Genomic DNA, 18,702 nt, shown 5'->3' on the forward strand with positions numbered 1-18,702 from the left:
CCCAGGCTGGAGTGCAGTGGCCGGATCTCAGCTCACTGCAAGCTCCGCCTCCCGGGCTTACGCCAGTCTCCTGCCTCAGCCTCCCCAGTAGCTGGGACTACAGGCGCCCGCCACGTCGCCCGACTAGTTTTTTGTATTTTTTTAGTAGAGACGGGGTTTCAACGTGTTAGCCAGGATGGTCTCGATATCCTGACCTCGTGATCCGCCCATCTCAGCCTCCCAAAGTGCTGGGATTACAGGCTTGAGCCACCGCACCCGGCCCCTTAATTTTCTTTCTCCATTCTATATTCTTTTTTCTACCTTGCTATTTTCCACTCTTGTTATTTTCCTTCTTTCTCTCACTTAACAATATAGTTTTTCAAGCATTACCATGCACTTCCCCTAGTTCCCACAGTTCCTCTCTTACCACCTCCCAGAACATTCACATTTCTCTCAGCTTAATGAAATGGAAAACAGAGGAGAGAGGCAGCTGGGATAACCCATGGGGAGTAAATTGAGGGAAATAGAAGTAAAGAATCGAAGAGATGTCAAGGAAGGCAATCATACATCCTGGTTTTCCCAGAATAGTGCTAGTTTAAGCCTACTATCCCTGCATATTTAATAGTGGCCCCCTTAACTCACAAAAATATCCCCGTTTGGACAATAAATTTTGCATTACCCTACCCAAAAATGAAATTAGCAAAAGAACTCTTTAGGAAGATTAGCCCAGGTGGATTAGAGGGGGTTAAAAAGAAAAAAGGAAGGGAAATGAATTAGGAGACAACACTAGGAATGTAGTATGGGTGAACACTGGAGGGTCTGGCACGTTGTAGGTACCCAATACATGTTTTTTGAATGAATGAACAAATGAAGAAGATAGCAAGACCCTAATCCAAGATGAGAGAACAGAGAACAATAAAGTCTAGCTATTTTCAGGAACGCATCCACATGTATAACGCACACATCCACATATCCTTTGAATACAGAGGATGGACTGAAGGAAACAATCCAAGGCCATCAGATCCATGTCTGAATACCAAGAATGGTAGTGTCACTAAGCAAGAGAGGGACACACAGAAACATTTTAGACAAGGGGAAGAGGAATATATCACGAAGACAAATTTGAGAATGATAAGACAGAAAGGACAGAGGAAGTCATGAAAATGTATAAACTTGCCGGGCGCAGTGGCTCAAGCCTGTAATCCCAGCACTTTGGGAGGCCGAGACGGGCGGATCACGAGGTCAGGAGATCGAGACCATCCTGCCTAACCTGGTGAAACCCCGTCTCTACTAAAAAAATACAAAAAACTAGCCGGGCGAGGTGGCGGGCGCCTGTAGTCCCAGCTACTCGGGAGGCTGAGGCAGGAGAATGGCATGAACCCGGGAGGCGGAGCTTGCAGTGAGCTGAGATCCAGCCACTGCACTCCAGGCTGGGCGACAGAGCAAGACTCTGTCTCAAAAAAAAAAAAAGAAAAAAGAAAATGTATAAACTTACTGAGGGCTGGGCACAGTGGCTCACTTCTATAATCCCAGCACTCTGGTAGGGTGAGGTGGGAGGACTGCCTGAGCCCAGGTGTTTGATCAGCATGGGTAAAAAAATTTTAAAAAGTGAGCCAGGTGTGGTGGCACATGCCTTGTGGTCCCAGCTACTTGGGAGGCTGAGGGAGGTTGAGGCTGCAATGAGCCATGATCATGCCACCACACTCCAGACTGGGAGACAGTGAGACCTTGTCTCAAAATAAATAAATACATTTAGAAAAGAAAAAACAGATAAGCTTACTGAGAAAGGGATTTGGGTTAGAAGAGTGATATCATTTAGATGTTCCCTCCAAATCTCACATTGAAATGTAATCTTCTATGTTGGAGGTGGGGCCTGTTGGGAGGTGACTGGATCATGGGGGGGTAGATTTCTCATGAATGGTTTATCGCCATCCTCTTGGTTCTAACCTTGTGATAGTGAGTGAGTTCTCGTGAGATCATGTTGTTTAAAAGTGTGTGGTATCCCTCCGCCTTGCTCTTGCTCCTACTCTCACCATGCTCTGCCTCCTCCTATTTCACTTTCCACTATACGTAAAAGCTTTCTGAGGCCTCCCCAGAAACTGAACAGATGCTGGCACCATGCTTCCTGTACAGCCTGCAGAACCGTGAATCAATTTAAACTCTTTTCTTTACAATTTACCCAGTTGCAGGTATTTCTTTCTTTTCTTTTTTCTTTTTTTTCTGAGACGAAGTTTCGCTCTTGTTGCCCAGGCTGGAGTGCAATGGTGTGATCTCGGCTCACCGCAACCTCTGCCTCCTGGGTTCAAGTGATTCTCCTGCCTCAGCCTCCTGAGTAGCTGGGATTACAGGCATGCGCCACCACGCCCAGCTAATTTTTTGTATTTTTAGTAGAGACAGGGTTTCTTCACGTTGGTCAGGCTGGTCTCGAACTCCCAACCTCAGGTGATTTGCCCGCCTTGGCCTCCCAAAGTGCTGGGGTTGCAGGCATGAGCCACCCACCTGGCTGGTATTTCTTTATAGCAACATAAGAACAACCTAACACAAAGGGGCAGGTAGGGAGAAAGAGAAATGCACAGTAATGCACTGTGAGAAAGCCCAGGGTGGTGATGGAGGAGCTGAGGAGGAAGCAGGACCAGACAGGAGATCAAAGAGGGCCAAATGAGGAGAGTTTGATCAAAAAGAAACCCGTTTGCTCCCTTCTGCCTGATTGAATAGGAAATTCCCTCAGAAATCCTGGAAGAATTTCTAGGTACTAAGGAAGTAGGGTCTTGGCTGGGGAAGTTTGGAGGGAAACATGAGGTCATGGGCCAGTAGGACACTAGGGGTATCTGTACAGTTGTACAGAAAAGCAATATCTCAGATAGCCAGTGAATGTGTGAGGACTGATAAGGCCCTGCAGATCTCTAACCCACAAATCTCTGAGACTGGTAGGTAAGTTTTCTAATCCTAGGACCACCATCCATTTCAGGCTGTGACAAATACATAAAGAGTACAGTCCTACTGAGAGAGAGAGAGAGAGAGAGAGAGAGAGAGAGAGAGAGAGAGAGGCTTTACTTGGAGGCTGTCTTCCTTTAATTCACCAGGATCATCTGCCTGTTCAAGTCCCTCTAAGCAATGGTTACATGGTACTTGGTTATTGATTAGGTGCAATGGAGTAAGGAATAAGAGGCAATACCTGCAAATGAATTCAAGGGATGGATAAGTGAAATGTAAACATTGAAAGAAAAAAAAGAATTGAAGAAAATATCAAGGGACTACTTGATCTCAGGGAAAGGCCTAAGCCTCAAGCATAAAACAAAGGCTAACACCATGTGAAAAGCTGATATATCTGACACATAAAAATTTCTCTATTCCAAAAAAATGCCACAACAAATCTATAATATAGAGTTTGCCTTATACTGGAATTGCTTGTGTGTATGTCTGTGTCCTTCCTCACACGCATACATTAAGCTCTACGCCCTCAGATAGCAGATCCCGTGAGATTTGCCTGTAGCTACCACACAATGTCTGACACAAAGAGGGCTCAGTCAGCATTGTTTGATTTGAAATGGTAAATTAAACAAGTTTAAGATTCTATCTAACACCTGGAGTGCACCTAGGGATGCTGACAGCCAAATCCGCACATCACTACTACCATCCCTCCTCTACATGTTTGTCCTTTTTGTGCTTCATATTATCTGGGAAACACCATAATGGTGTGTTTGCATTCTTGGCAATTCTGTCTCAACAGAGCCATCCCAGGGACTAAATTCCCTAAGAGACTGACCTGGTCCCACTATTCAGAGACTCTCAGTATGTCAGAGCTGGAAGTAACCTCCCAATCTATCCAGTCTTATATCCAAATGTACAGAAGGAAAACTTGGAAATCAGAGGAAAACTGGGACTCAAATCCAAGTCCCATGACACCCAATTTTGAGTTCTACTACATCACCCTTATTCCCATCTCAAAACTCTACTCCTCAAGGTCCAGAGGTCCCCTGCCCACTTTAGTGCCTTTCTCCTATTTGACAAATAACCACTGAGAAAAGCTCCCTTTCAACCCTGGTGCCCACAAGCAGGATTCCTGTGCCCAGACCAACTTCACAATCTAGGCCTCACCTGCCCAGAAGAGAATGGAATGACTCACCCATATTCCTGTGCACAGCAGCCTCAATCCAAAGGATCTGCCCAGCACAGATCTTGCCTGATCTCCTCCTTGAGTTCAGTGAAGAAGTTCCTAAGAGGGTCTTGAGTCACTGTAAACAGACATAAATGACTGAGTTCTCTGAGACCTGAACTCCAAGTGGACACTCAGGGCAGTGTCCCATCTTTGGGTAACTTCCCTTCCTATAGAACTGTGGGCAGTAAGAAGGATCATTTCCAGTGTAAAGATGAGGGAATGAAGTTCCCAGGGATTGAACGACTTGCCCAGGGTCCTATAGCTAGTGAGTGATTAAAAAGCCTTCTGTGTCTGCAGGAAATCCTAATTCCATCACACCACAGCCTCCCCTTTTCACCCACTCCATTGATATCTAAAAGCTTCCATATTCTCATCTAACTGCAAAATACAGTGCAGTGGAGAACTTCTTTGCAATCCAGCTTTCCACAGAAAGTCTGCACAAGGGGGATGAGAGAGAGAACTTTGCTGAGTCAAGTGTCTTTAGGAAGACAGAAAGAAACAAGGCTTTAAAAGAGCACTACAAAAGAATGTCTCTTTTCTGTTTACCCATGTCTTAGGATCACTAAGCCTCAAATATGTTTTGTGTTTCCTCCTCCAGATCCCCAGACCCTGCTTCTAACCCTTCAAGCTTGTTCCATTTCTCCCCTACCAGAATTTAGTTCTGCCCTGTACACAACCATAACTCCAGGACCTAGCACACTACTGGGTTAGTGCTCAATAAATATTTGTTGAATGAATGAATGAATGAATGAGTAACCTTGGGCAAGACTCCGTTCTCCTCTCTGGGCCCCAGGTTCCTCACTGGTAAGGGGAGGGATATTGGACTGGTGATGTGAGTCAAATACTCAGGGGCTCTGGAGTCCTCTGAGAGCCTAGGCGGGACTCGACCGGTATTACCCGGACGGCCCACTGCTTAGGAGCGGGGACGACACAGTGCTGTCACCACGGCCAGCCTGGTCCAAGCGAGCAGCTACGAGGAGTCTGAGACTAGATTGGAGACAAAGGGGCAGCAGTGAAAGAGAGAAGTGGGAGGCCAACAACGACCCTTTGGCTGCCGCGCCCATCTCAGCAGTGGGCAGCCGCAGAGGAGCCCTGGCCTCCTGGCCTGCGTCTCCCACACGCTCCCAGAACCCGGCCCGACCCCCCACGTCAGGCTGTAGAGCACCCCTCACCGAAAGCGCCAGACCCACATCTTGAACAAAGCGCAGAAGGAACTGCGTCAGCAACTCCCAGCTAACTCCCAGCCTCTCCCTCCGGCCCTTCTAGGCTTCAAGAGGTTTCCACATCTCTGTGCCCGCGGGCTGGAGTCCCCCCGCCCCTCAGAAGCCCCGCGCGGTCTGCCGGCGTTCTGGCCCTGCCTCCTTTCCGGGCTTTGCCCTATCATTGGATGAGAGGGCTTGGCGACTTCAGCCAATGTGAGGAGGGCCTGGAAAGCGTGGAATCTGGGCAGGGTGCTTGCTTAGGGCGGAAAGAGACCGAGCAACTGGGTGGCCAGGCTGCCAGCCTCAGGCTGAGACTCCCTGAAGTTACACCCCCAGCTCCGGTTGCTGAGCAGAGAGGTCATCTTTCCTTCCACAGATCTGGGTCATTCAGCCTCAAAGCCAGGATCAGCTATGGTTTATTGGCAGCATATGAAAAAATGTTTTGGGTGCCTACTATGTCACTCACTGTTCCAGGCGCTGTGGATACCGTAGTGAAGAAAATGAACTCTCTGCCCCATTGGGTTTACATTCAAGTCAAGGGAGACAATGATAAATAAATATGCAGAAAGTAGTAGTAAGGGGAGAGAGGGAGATTGTGGTGGGACTATTTTATAGATGACAGGGAGGGCAGAGACAGAAGTGGGCAATTGACGCATGTGGCTATCTGGGGAAAGAGTATTCCCACAGTGGGCTATTAGAAGCAAATTCTTTAATCAGGAGTGGGATGGAGAGGTGCACATTAGGACCTTGTAGACTGTGATAAGGGCTTTGGATTTGCTCTGCATAACAGTTGGAGGGCTTGGGGGCAGAGGAATGACATGATCTAACTTTTTTTCCCTTACCACATATTCAAAGACGTGTAAACTATGAGACATGAAAGAAGCCAAGAAGCCTGTTACTATAAACTCTGTGAATTCTTTGCTGTCTGTCCTTAGCCATTCTAACATAAACCTTGCATGAGTTTTGCTCTTTGACTTATATTTTTAGTTTGCGTTGGCCGTCCTGTTGAGAACGGTCTGAAGGTGGGTAAGAGTAGAAGCAGGGAGATTAAGAGGCCATTACAATATTCCAGATGAGGAATGATAGTGGCTTGGACAGGCTTAGAAGTGATGGAGGTAGGGAGAAATGGTTCTGCATATATTTTGAAGGCATGGCCTGCATGATTTACTAATAAATTGTATGTTCGTTACTGATGACTCCATGGTTATTGATCTGAGCAACTAGCATGGGATGGGCTTTTAGAAATGGAGTAGCTTGAAAGGAACAGGTTTAGGGAGAGGGATTAGTAGTTTTGTTTTGGATGTGCTAAGTTAAAGATGCCAATTAAACATCCAAGAGGAAATGCCAAACAAGCAGTTGGAATAGGAGTCTGGAGTTCCGTGAAGAGATCACAGCTAAAGATGTAAATTTGGAAGTTGTCAGGACAGGATGAGACAATCTAGGGAATGATTTATCTAAGAAGGAGTCTGAGAATCAAGCTTTTGAGGTACTTCATCAATTGACAAATATTTAATATTTAATATTGTTGAATACTTAAAGTATACCAGGAGCTTTCTTCTCCATTGGCTCATGTAGGTGGCACAACTCCACCACATTGCATAGAGATTGAAAAAGAGATTTGGACCTAAGTCCTCCACAAGTTCACACCCTCAGTTGATGTGGGATGTAGAACTCAGGACACTGTGCTGAAGAGCACAAGACTATTGCCACTACATCAAGAAACTTAAATAGGCTGGGTGTGGTGACTCACGCCTGTAATCCCACCACTTTGGGAGGCCAAGGCAGGTGGATCACTTGAAGTCAGGAGTTCGAGACCAGCCTGGCCAACATGGTGAAACCTTGTCTCTACTAAAAAATACAAAAATTAGCTGGGTCTGGTGGCAGGCGCCTATAATCCCAGCTACTTGGGAGCCTGAGGCAGGAGAGTCACTTGAACTCAGGAGCTGGAGATTGAAGTAAGCCAAGATCGCGCCATTGTACTCCAGCCTGGGCAACAAGAGCAAAACTCAGTCATACACACACACACACACACACACACACACACACACACACGTGCGCACACACACAAGAATATTCATGTACATTAGGGGAGCTGTGATCTTCAACTTACTTATTCTTCCCTTTCACCTACTCTTTGGGTGGGTGGGACCATTCATTCTGATTCAAGCTGCTAACCCCACATCTGGTCCCAGGGAGGAATGATTACTCCCAAAATTCTAGTCCAGTCATTCTCAAATTTTAGAGAACATAAGGGTCACTAGAATATATGTTAAAAATAGATTCCAGCCTGCCTGTATCCAGCTTCTATTGCCCTTATCCACAAGCATACTTTTCCTACAAAATCTATTTATTCAGTCAAGTATAATGTCACTGCTCAGAAATCAGGGTGTTTTTTGTGTGTCGTAATTGCCTAAATACTTAGCAATTTCAATATTTATTATGATATCTATCTGCCAAGGAAATTCTAACTCATTTGAGTAAATGAAATAAACATCTAGCTGGTCAGGTCTTTTTAAGTTTGTGGACTGCGCCATCTAAGGGGAAAAAACATTGTGATTTTAGTCAGTTGACAATTCTTAACCAGGTATAATTTCAGAAATACCCATAGGCCAGAAAGGTGGGCCATCCTACATTGCTCTCCTATTGTGTTTTCACGTAAAGCACTCACATGCCTTAAAAGGGAACCTGCATCTCACCCTACTTGGCATCCACCTGGGTAAAGTGACTCTGTGCATATATCAGTGGAGGCCTGTTATGGTTTGGTGAATAATAAATCTAAAATGTCCTATCCTGGATCAAGTACTAGCACCACTAGGTGTTTCTTGAACCAGCTGTAATCATAACACCTTCCTGTACCCAACTGTGGCAAATTCTACTGGTCCCCATCAGGGCAGAACATGACCTGATGTTAGGGATAGGGGATTTACTTTCAATTTTTTTATAGTGCCACCATGTGCATATTCACAATGGACAAATTCACAATCTGTCCCTAACCCCTAGAGGTTTTCAGGAATGCTTGCTTTGTAGTACTCCAGAAAAAGGTCAACACCTTGACAGAACTGTCTCCCAACATGGGACAGTACTCAATCACTTGTTAACATCTACCATCTCTTGACCTTTCCTACTGGATTCAGAAGCTGAATGACCAGGGCTGGAGTTTATGACAAGGGTTTGGCTGTAGAATATTTTCATTGCATGTTTAAGAGATAAGTGAGTAAGTATACCACTCCTAGCACCTTTACCATGTCTGACCACCTAAACTGTCTCCTGGGTTTGAATTCTGTTTGACTAAAAATATATATACATATTAAATTGGAAGTTCTGTAACACTGTTTACTGATACCCTTTTTCGTGGGTTCCTTCATGTACCAGAAACTATGTGTTGTATAACAAAACTTTTCCACTTTAGGAATATTTTTCAGAAATATGTGCAAAATATGGAAGCTCATGATGAATGATTTCTTCACCTCTAAAAACCAAAAATTTCTCTAACCCATATGATTTATCTGATGTCAAACAAAGTCTCTTGTGTATGATGTTTGCTACAACTGAATGGTTTTTCACATATCTTAAGAATAGGTTATCTGGGCTGGGCATGGTGGCTTACACCTGTAATCCCAGCACTTTGGGAGACCAAAGCAGGAGGGTTGCTTGAGGCCAGGAGTTCATAGTAACATAGTAAGACTCCTGTCTCTATAAAAAATTTTAAAAATTAGCCAGGTGTGGTGACATGCACCTGTAGTCCTAACTACTCAGGAGGCTGAGGTGCAACGATCCCTTGAACCTAGGAAGTTGAGGTTGCAACAAGCCATGATCACACCACTGCACTCCAGTCTGGGTGAGAGTGAGACCCTGTCACTTAAAAAAAAAAAGAAGATTTTGTTTCCAATGTGGAGCAATGACTTGTGACTGAAGGGTTTTCCACATTCAGTTCTTTCACAACCAAGCTATTTCCAATGAGACAGAGAACTTGGAAGGAGGCTCCACTGGATAACTAGCCTGGAGGCTGAGCCAAAAAGAAAGCTAGATATAAATGCTGGCCCTGAGTGAAAAATTTTCAACCAGCTTAGCAAAATGTGAAGCTGCTTCTCTACTGCTGAAGTGCATAGTTACGTAAATTTACAACTAGCCTTCTAGCTTCAGATCTAAAGGGACAGTTTTAACAGCACCTACTTGGAATGTAAAAGGAAATCCACTTTCTGTATTTGCAGACAAATATTAGGACTGCATTCATCATTCACTAATGAGGAAAAAGCAAATGCATGTAAAGCAATGCAAAGCCTCAGCAACTTAAGGTAGTAAAAGAACATATGAAAAAAATATTCAAGAAAATGAAATTCAAAAGAGAAACAAAATGCACTGCCTTCGGTAATCCTGAAAGTAAAAAAAAAAAAAAAAACAAAAAAACAAAACTGAAAGGAAACCAAAATGTAAAACATTATACAGTTGGCCCCCTGTATTTGTGGGTTCTGCATCCACATATTCTGAGGATATGGAGGGTTGACTGTAAGAGAGCATCTGAGGGCTTCGAAATCCGAGGTAGGGGCATCCTGGAACCAATTCCCTGTGGATACGGAGGAACAACTATATATGGAAAAGGAGGTCTAATTACATATACAGAACAGAGGAAAATAATCTTACAGAATACTAGGTGTAACTTTATGCCAATGTTTGACAGAATAGTAAATATGATTTCCAGATACATATTAGAAAATTTACACAGAAGTAGAAAACCTGAAGAACAAAACCATGGAAAAAATCTGCAAGGATGCTAAATAAGTCCCTCTACCCTGACACATCCAAACACCAGTAAAAAAATGTATGTATATATGATGTGTCATTTCTAGCTAGCCTTCAAGGAATAACTGCTATATTACACACAGTCTTCCAGAGTAATAAAAGAAAAAAAACTTTCAAATTCATTTTGCACAGCCAGCAAAACATTGGCACATTGAATCTACTTCTACTATCTCTGATATTTAAAAAAAAAAAATAAAAAAAATAAAAAAAAGCTCATGGCGCAGGGTGCTCTACGCTGGTCACTCCCAGCACTTTGGAGAGGCCGAGGTGGTTGGTCACCTGAGGTCGGGACATCCCGAGACCAGCCCTGGACCAACATAGAGAAAACCCTTGTCTCTACTAAAAATACAAAACTAGCCGGGGCATGATGCACATGCCTGTAATTCCAGCTCTCAGGAGGCCGAGGCAGGAATCGCTATATGAAACTTGGAGGTGTGAGGTGCAGGAGCCGAAAGATCGTGCCATGCACTCCACGCTGAACCAAACAAGAGCAAATAACTCTGTCTCGAAATAAATAAATAAATAATTAAAATAGATTTATCCCAGGAATACAAGAAAATTGCAATTATTTGGGAACTTTTAGATTTTTATAACTTGATAGAACTTAGCAACTATTCCTAATAAAACTTTAATATAATATTTATTACAGTGTATACTAGGTGTCAAGCATTGTTTTAAGTACCTTACACATACTAATTTAATCCTTGCAACCCTATGAAGTAGCTCCACTTTATAGATGGAAGAGCTGAGACACAAGGAAGCTAGGTGATTTTCCCACAGTTACACACCTAACAAAGCGGTGGACATGCAGATTTTTTTTTAAGACAGGGTCTCACTCTATTGCCTACGCTGGATTGCAGTGGTGCAACGATAGCTCACTGGAGCCATGACCTCCCAGGCTCGGGCAATACTCCTGCCTCAGCCTCCTGAGTAGCTAGGACTAAAGGCATGCACCAATACACCCAACTAATATTTTTATTTATTTATTTAGGGACAGGGTCTTGACGTGTTGGCCAGGCTGGTCTCAAACTCCTGACCTCAAGTGATCCTCCTGCCTTCACCTCCCAAAGCACTGGGATTACAGGTGTGAATTACCACACCTGACTGGACCCAGAATTTGAACCTAGGTTGCTGGGCACAAACATGTGGTTTTATTTTTTTCTTTTGAGATGAAGTCTTGCTCTTGTCACCCAGGCTAGAGTACAATGGTGCGATCTTGGCTCACTACAGTCTCCGCCTCCCAGGTTCAAGCAATTCTCCTGCCTCAGCCTCCCAAGTAGCTGGGATTACAGGTGCCTACCACGACACCCAGCTAATTTTTGTATTTTTAATACAGACAGGGTTTTGTCATGTTGGCCAGGCTGGTCTTGAACTCCTGACCTCAACTGATCCGCTCGCCTCAGCCTCCCAAAGTGCTGGGATTACAGGCACATGCCACCGTGCCCAGCCCAAACCTGTGTCGTTAACCACTATATTACCCTGCTTCCTCTAGAAATAAGATTAGAAGGAAACTTCCTAAATGCAACAGAATATTTATCAATATCCAACAATGACCGCAAATGAAAATGTGAAATACTAAAAACATCCCTCCTGAGATTTAAGAACAAGACATAGAAGACCTGTTATCTAGTACTCAACATTTCTGGAAGTTCTTGCTAATGCACAAGTGGCATAAGATTGAAAATAAGGCCAGCTCATACCTGTAATCTTAGCACTTTGGTAGGCCAAGACAGGCGGATCACTTGAGCCCAGGAGTTCGAGACCAGCCTGGGCAACATGGTGAAAACCCATCTCTACAAAAAATACCAACAGATTAGCTGGGCATAGTGGCATGTGCCTGTAGTCCCGGCTACTCGGGAGGCTGAAGTGGGAGAATCACCTGAGCCTGGAAAGTTGAGGCTGCAGTGAGCCATGATCACAGTACTGTATTCCAGCCTGGGCAAGAAAGTGAGACCCTGTCTCCAAGAAAAAAAGAAAAATTTAAAGCTAAAGGAGCCATTAATTTATTATATACCTAGAAAATGAAACCAAAAAACAATTAAAACTAAAAATAATTCAGCAACACAATAATCCAGATTAAAATTTTTAAAATTAAAGTTTATACTAGCAATAACCAATGTAATTTGAGGTATGGCTTCCAAATGCAGCCAATTTTCCTCCATCCAAAAGCCTGAGGCTTTTAAGGATGTCAAGGCAATGTTTAATGACAACTACACCACATTGGTATAGTATTCCCTACATCTACTCTTTTTTTTCCCTACTATTCCCACCTTAGTTATGAATAGTGCAGGTTCCTAACCTCTAAAGTGTTAGTGTGGTATGCGATGAGCAGACAAGAACCAGAAGGTAAAACTGCAACATCCAATAAGCAGGATCGTTCTATTGAAGACTTAACCAGAAATGTCCAGCTCAGGGTGGAGGGCTGGACCTATGTGCTCATATAGGGTTGGGCTTGTCCCTGGGATCTGGGAGCTTCCAAACTAAAACAATGAAAAAGTCCTATCTGCATATCTTCTAAAGGAAAACGGAAACACATACTAAACATATCGTTGAAAACAAATCTAAAATATATATTCATAAGTGGCAAATTTCCAGTTCTGTCCTGGGTTCAATGTTTTCAGGACTCCTATTCTTTCTAGACTTGCCTGAGATGTCGCCCTGGAATCACATCTAATCTTATTTTCTTATGCCTCAACTCCACTCTTTCTTCTTTGTTAAAACATACACCACACCTCAAAAAAATCTCCCCTCCAGATTATATAACTCACATGGTTCCTCTAGCCTCCACCTCTACTCTGTCACACTGTGGATCCTGTAAACCTGTTAAGTTTAGGGGATGGAAAGAGAAGGGGGTGGACACCAGAGGCAAAGTTCCCCCAGATCTGGGCCATATTGCAAGGGTGGAAGGGAAAAGTTGTTCAAGTTCATGAATTGACATGTGATGGCAGAAGGAGAGAAAATCTTCTGAGATTTCTTTTCTTATGTCTTTGGGGAACGAAAGATGGTCCAGAAGACAATTATGATCATTAAAGGTATAGCTCTCTTCTTTAAATTAAGATGGCAGTTGTAGGTAGATAGGACTAGTTGATAAGGAAAACAGATTACTGTGAATCTATTATCTTGCCACAAGTCTAGTCATAGTGAATTCTAAGCATCAGGGAATGTGGCTAGCTAGCTGGATTTTCAATCGTCTGTACCACTGCTATGAAAGTCAAGTCTTCTGTGCAGTAAATTTTGACAAAGTTCTTAATCTGTTGATTTAGGAAGCAGGGTACAGTTAGCAAATTCAGAACCAGAATCAGCACGGAGGGAAAGTCCCTATCAGTGGGATATGATTGCCCAACCCAATACCTAGATACACACACATTCACACACACACACTCTCTCTCTTTCACATACACACACACACACAAATCCATTTGCATTTTGAGGATGAAGTAACAGTAGTAAGACTTCGGGGAGTATATGCAAAAGGTATCAGTAAGATCTCTGTATGTGATATTCTATGATGAGATGGACTTCCATCTTTAGAATCAGCTGGTCCAGCTGGGGAGGAGAGAAAGATCATGCATACTTTAAGGATAATTCAATGTGACAGTTGAGATTTTAAAAATTATTTATTTAACAACTGGTATGTACAAAATACTCTCTATATGGAAAAGAAATACCTACCTGACCTCAAAGAGCCTACAATAAGTTGGTATAAAAGTATACAGACACGCAAAATTTACAAGGCAATTTAACAATAGTTACATATTGTAGCACCAGTGAATTCAAAGCACTGAGGTCAAATCAAGAGAAGTTGAAGAAAAATAAAAAAGCACTTGAAGAAGGAACTATTTCAGAGATGAGATGGATTTCAAAAATTGTGAGGGACAAAGATTAGCAAACAGAAGAAAATGTTTTCTAGATAGGGAATGAAATTGATGAAGGGCTATAGATTAAAGTTTAAAGAGTAGATGGGGAGGGCCATAGCCAAGAGGCAGAAAGGCATGAATCAACCTTGTCGAATGACTTTGTAAAAATGGTGAAATGTAGGAAGTAGAATAGAATAGAGAAGATATTATCTCTGTCTTTGAAAATTGGGGAGTCTGATTATGAGATGCATAACTAAGAAACGAAATAGATTTTAAAAGTTAAAATTTAAAAGTAAAGAAAAAAAAGGAAATCTACAATTAAATGACATGTGTAGTCCTTACCGTCCTAATAATGGGTAAGAACTGGAATAAGTTACTCCTACTCTCCCACCTTAGTGATCCAAGGAAAAGCAAGTAGGAAATGGTCCACTGTGACTATTGGCTCTGGGAAACCACTAAGAGCATCCTTCTTATAAAGAAAGCTTAACTCAAAGGTCCTTGCTCTCTGTCTCAGAGAATCACACCTTAAGAAACTGACCAAGCCAGACCTGAGGGCTTCTCTCCAGTGTGAGTTCGCTGGTGGTGATTAAAAGTGGAACGCTGACTAAAGGCTTTCCCACATTCACTACATTCATAAGGTTTCTCTCCAGTGTGGACTCTCTGGTGCACAATAAGCTGTGAGCTGTCACTGAAAGCTTTCCCACAATCATTGCATTTATAGGGTTTTTCCCCAGTATGGGTTCTCTGATGTACCATAAGGCTGGAGCTATAACTGAAGACCTTCCCACACTCATGACATTCATAAGGTTTCTCACCAGTGTGAATTCTCTGGTGTATAATAAGATGTGAGTTTTGATTGAAGGATTTTCCACACTCATTGCATTTATAGGGCTTCTCACCTGTGTGAAGTCTCTGGTGCCGAATAAGACATTTACTCAGACCGAATGCCTTACCACACTCGCTACATTCAAAAGGTTTTTCTCCAGTATGAATTCGCTCATGCTCAACGAGTTGTGAGTTCTGATTGAAGGCCTTCCCACATTCACTACATTTGTATGGCTTTTCCCCAGTGTGGAGGCTCTGATGTCGAATAAGACATTTATTCCGACTGAAGGCTTTGCCACACTCACTACACTCATAAGGCTTCTCTCCAGTGTGGGTTCTCTGATGGTCAATGAGATTTCTATTGGAACAGAAAGCTCTCCCACACTCATTACATTTGTAAGGTTTCTTACCAGTGTGCAGGACCTGATGTCGAACAAGACTTTTACTTCGAATGAATGCCTCTCCACACTCATTGCATTCATAAGGTTTCTCCCCAGTATGGGTTCTCTGGTGGTCAATGAGTCGGGAACTCTGAGTAAAGGCCTTTGCACATTCATTACATTTATAGGGTTTCTCCCCATTATGGAGTCTCTGATGTTGAATGAGATGGGAGCTGTGCCTATACGCCTTTCCACACTCACTGCATTCATAGGGTTTTTCCCCTGTGTGGGTTCTGAGATGAACAATGAGCTGGGAGGTTTGCCTGAAGGTCTTCCCACACTCATTACACTCATAGGGTTTCTCTCCAGTGTGGATTCTCTGATGGCCAATAAGGTGAGAACTCCGATTGAAAGTTTTGCCACATTCATCACATCGATAGGATTTCTGTCCCTTTAAAACTCCTTCATGTTCAGCAGGACTGGAGGGCAGATGTGGATGTTCCCCAACTTCCTTATATTTGTTGTATCTGTCTTTTGTGGATTTTTTCTTATCTTCATCTGTTATTTCCAAGAAATCATTTTCTAGCTTGCTCCCTTCTTCATCTGAGATTTGTCCTTCTAACTCTTTGGAAGTATCTTTACAAACATCAGCAGTCTCTGCTCCCCGAGGAACCACCCCAAAGAGTCCCATCCTGTTAGATGACTCTGATCCTTTAAAAATTTCCTGCTTTGGAGTCAACTCTGAACCCTTCATCATGTTCTCACCTGCTGCCAAAAGAAAGAAGACAACAACTTTTACCCATTTCTTATCCTGTTTAAGAAACAGAATCATTAAGAGCTAACGTACCTGAAAAAAAGTCACATTATGGTTAAGAAATGAGATGACACATTGAGAACAAGAGCAAAATGGGAAATATTAATAGCTCATTTTTTCCCTAGGGATAGAAAAACAAGGAAGGGGAAGATGGTCAGTGAAGATGGGTGGAAAAAAGATACTAAGCCAGCACAATCAAGTCAGAAGGGCCATTGGAAAGCAAAAAACTGGATTGCAAAGCATGCTGTGATCTTACAGAAGTTACTCTCGTGCTATGTCGCCTTAGTAAAGTGATGAACTCTAAGATCCCTTCCAACCATAACATTGAATGGTTCCATTGTTATCAGAAAACATGTTGGGAGAGAGGAGGCTGGCAAATACCTCAAGCCAAATGTAAGAAAGAGACAGGGAAAAATATGAGAGTGAATTGACTGGAAATTTCTATTATGGTGGTATGATAAGAAAAGTGTACAAGAAGAACAGATCTTATATGATAAACTCATCAACCACAGGATCTGCCTTTCCAAGAAGCCCTTTCAGGAAACTGCTCTGCCCCAGTGTTTGCAGAGAGGGATGCTTAGGCAACCATGCTTTGTGCCAAGTGACCCTGAGCATCCCATGATGGGCCACAGGTGATTGGATAGGCACCAGGTACTAGACTTAATGGCAGCTTATCTGTAGGTTAGGCTTCAGCCTCTGCTGTGGCCTGGGCCAAAGCTCTGCCCAAATGAGATGATGGGTAATGGCTATAGCAATGGAAGTCCATCTCTGAGGAAATTTGGAACTGGAGGTAGGGCAAAATTAAGGCACTGTGAGTAGCAGTGGAAGCTGAAGTGGTGCATGGAGAGAAGCCAAGCCATTGAGAGATACAGCAAGCAACAAGTATAAAAGAACAGAAAGTACAATTAGAAAAGAGTTATGAAAAGGACAAAAGATTCACAGCGAAGAAAATGGGTAGCAGGAGGAGGACAAGCAGAGAGAAAACAGATACACTGCGAGCAGCTGCATTACATTCACACCAGAACATGGGCATCAACATGCATTTGCTTTTGCTGTTCAGGCTCCCAGGGTCAAGGCCCTGCTTCCCACAGTCTGGTCTAGCTGATCAGTTTCTTCCAGGTTCTCATTCCTTTAAGCCTATGACTCACAGCTCCTTATTTAACAATAACTTGAATGGCTCTCTATTCCTTACAACTAAGAAGCCCTACCTAAACCACACTGTATCAATTCATAATGAGGTGAAGAGAATGCTGATCATTGTTGAATCTCAGTGATGAATGCAGACAGGGTCCCTATATTATCCACTCTAGTTTATCTATGTTTGGAAATTTTCATAGTAAAAAGCTTAAAGAGACAAGGAATATAGAAAAGAGAATGTGCAGCATGCAGACTCTAAGTGACTAGGAAACAGAATCTATTACCCAAGGAGGCCATGATACGGTCATTTCCCGGCATCATGTTCCACTGCAGGGCTCTCTGACTGAGTGCGGGACCTTTCCATTTCTTCTGAGTATAGTCCACACACAGGTCCTCATACGCTACAGTATCCTGGAATGACAAGCTCCGATTGCTCAGTAACATTCACAGCCTGAGGGGCAGAGTCATCAGGGGTAAAGAGGGCACAGGGTATGGGCTCTTTGTGGGCAAAAGTATGGGAGAGAGGAGCTGAGATGACACCCCAAAAGGACAAGTCCAGCGCAAGATAGAGTTCATTACCTCCAGGGGAAGCAATGAGGCAGGAGAGCCACAGGAACAGTCTTAGATGGGGCAGAGTCCTGGGGGTGAGACCTCTAGCCATTCCTGGACCAGACTAATGGGGATGTGGTAAAAACACAAAGAACCAAGCTCACCTGGGGCCTGACCATCCGAAGTACAGTTGCCCCTGCTTGGTCTCCTGAGTTCCCCACTTGAGTAAGGGTAGGAACTGGAGAAGCACATTGAGCTGAGGGAGGAAAGAAAGCTATGAGTGGGACAAACTCTGCTTCTGGCTCCCATAAGATTTATATTCCCAATAAGTGGATTCAAGAGAACCCAGGCACCTCCACACACACTGACTCTTAACCTCTTCCATAAGGCATTATCCCAAGAGTACTGTGAATTTTCCCTGGAGGGCACAGTACAAGGTCCCGTATCAAGCTGAGAACTAGGTGTTCCTCCAAGCCCTCACTCTCTTCAACCTTTTTCAAGGAAGCTATTCTGTCCACACTCTCTCTCCCATGGCTTCCCTAGCACCAGCCAGCCCTGATTTTCCCCTCATAGTTGTGGTTCCTCATGCCCTGGTTCCTCTTCCTGCTTCTGCCCTCTCATTATAGACCCCTTAAAACTCAGGGCCCAGTGCTTCCTTGTTCTTTCCATCAGCAATCTGACCAACTCTCATTGCTTTAATACTGCTCTCACAGTTCTTACTTCTCTCCTAGACCCCTACCACATGCTTCCTGTTGCCTATGGGACATTTCACTTGGGGGTCCTGCAACATCTTAAGTTCAGTGTCTAGAACGGATGGATGTTCTAGGCTAAGGAGGGAGGCTGGCTTGAGGCTAGGAGTTCAAGACCACCATGGGCAGCATAAGGAGACCTCTTTTTCTTCCTTCACTCTTCCCTTCCCTTCCCCTCCTCTTTTCTTTTCCTTTCCTTTCCTCTTTCTTTCTGTCTCTTTCTTTCAATTTCCTTCCTTCCTCCCTCCCTC

The 18,702-nt window shown here is 43.6% G+C and overlaps 2 protein-coding genes across 7 annotated transcripts in view; both read right to left on the bottom strand.

Annotated features, from left to right (window-relative positions):
- Positions 1 to 5,430, bottom strand: part of ZNF660 (zinc finger protein 660) — a 13,791-nt gene extending 8,361 nt beyond the window's left edge. The window contains exons 1-2 of the mRNA XM_017876308.1: positions 5,311 to 5,430; positions 4,106 to 4,214 (exon numbers count right to left, since the gene is read on the bottom strand). The gene's annotated coding sequence lies outside the window, so the exon portion shown is untranslated. The remainder of the gene's footprint in view (positions 1 to 4,105; positions 4,215 to 5,310) is intronic.
- A 1,389-nt stretch (positions 5,431 to 6,819) lies between these two features.
- LOC108532318 (zinc finger protein with KRAB and SCAN domains 7) overlaps positions 6,820 to 18,702 on the bottom strand; it is a 24,098-nt gene continuing 12,215 nt past the window's right edge. For 2 of the 6 annotated variants that reach the window (XM_017876309.1, XM_017876310.1), the window contains exons 4-6: positions 17,867 to 17,958; positions 17,438 to 17,564; positions 13,739 to 15,970 (exon numbers count right to left, since the gene is read on the bottom strand). In XM_017876309.1, coding sequence (XP_017731798.1) covers positions 14,523 to 15,970; positions 17,438 to 17,564; positions 17,867 to 17,958 — 1,667 coding nt within the window. In that variant the 3' untranslated portion in view covers positions 13,739 to 14,522. Of the gene's footprint in view, positions 7,327 to 13,738; positions 15,971 to 17,437; positions 17,565 to 17,866; positions 17,959 to 18,702 lie in introns of those variants that run through there. The other 4 variants (XM_017876312.1, XM_017876314.1, XM_017876313.1 and 1 more) reach the window with 4 other exon arrangements.

Source organism: Rhinopithecus bieti, unplaced genomic scaffold (assembly GCF_001698545.2).
Source record: "Rhinopithecus bieti isolate Rb0 unplaced genomic scaffold, ASM169854v2 scaffold_9581, whole genome shotgun sequence".
NCBI classification, from domain to species: domain Eukaryota; kingdom Metazoa; phylum Chordata; class Mammalia; order Primates; family Cercopithecidae; genus Rhinopithecus; species Rhinopithecus bieti.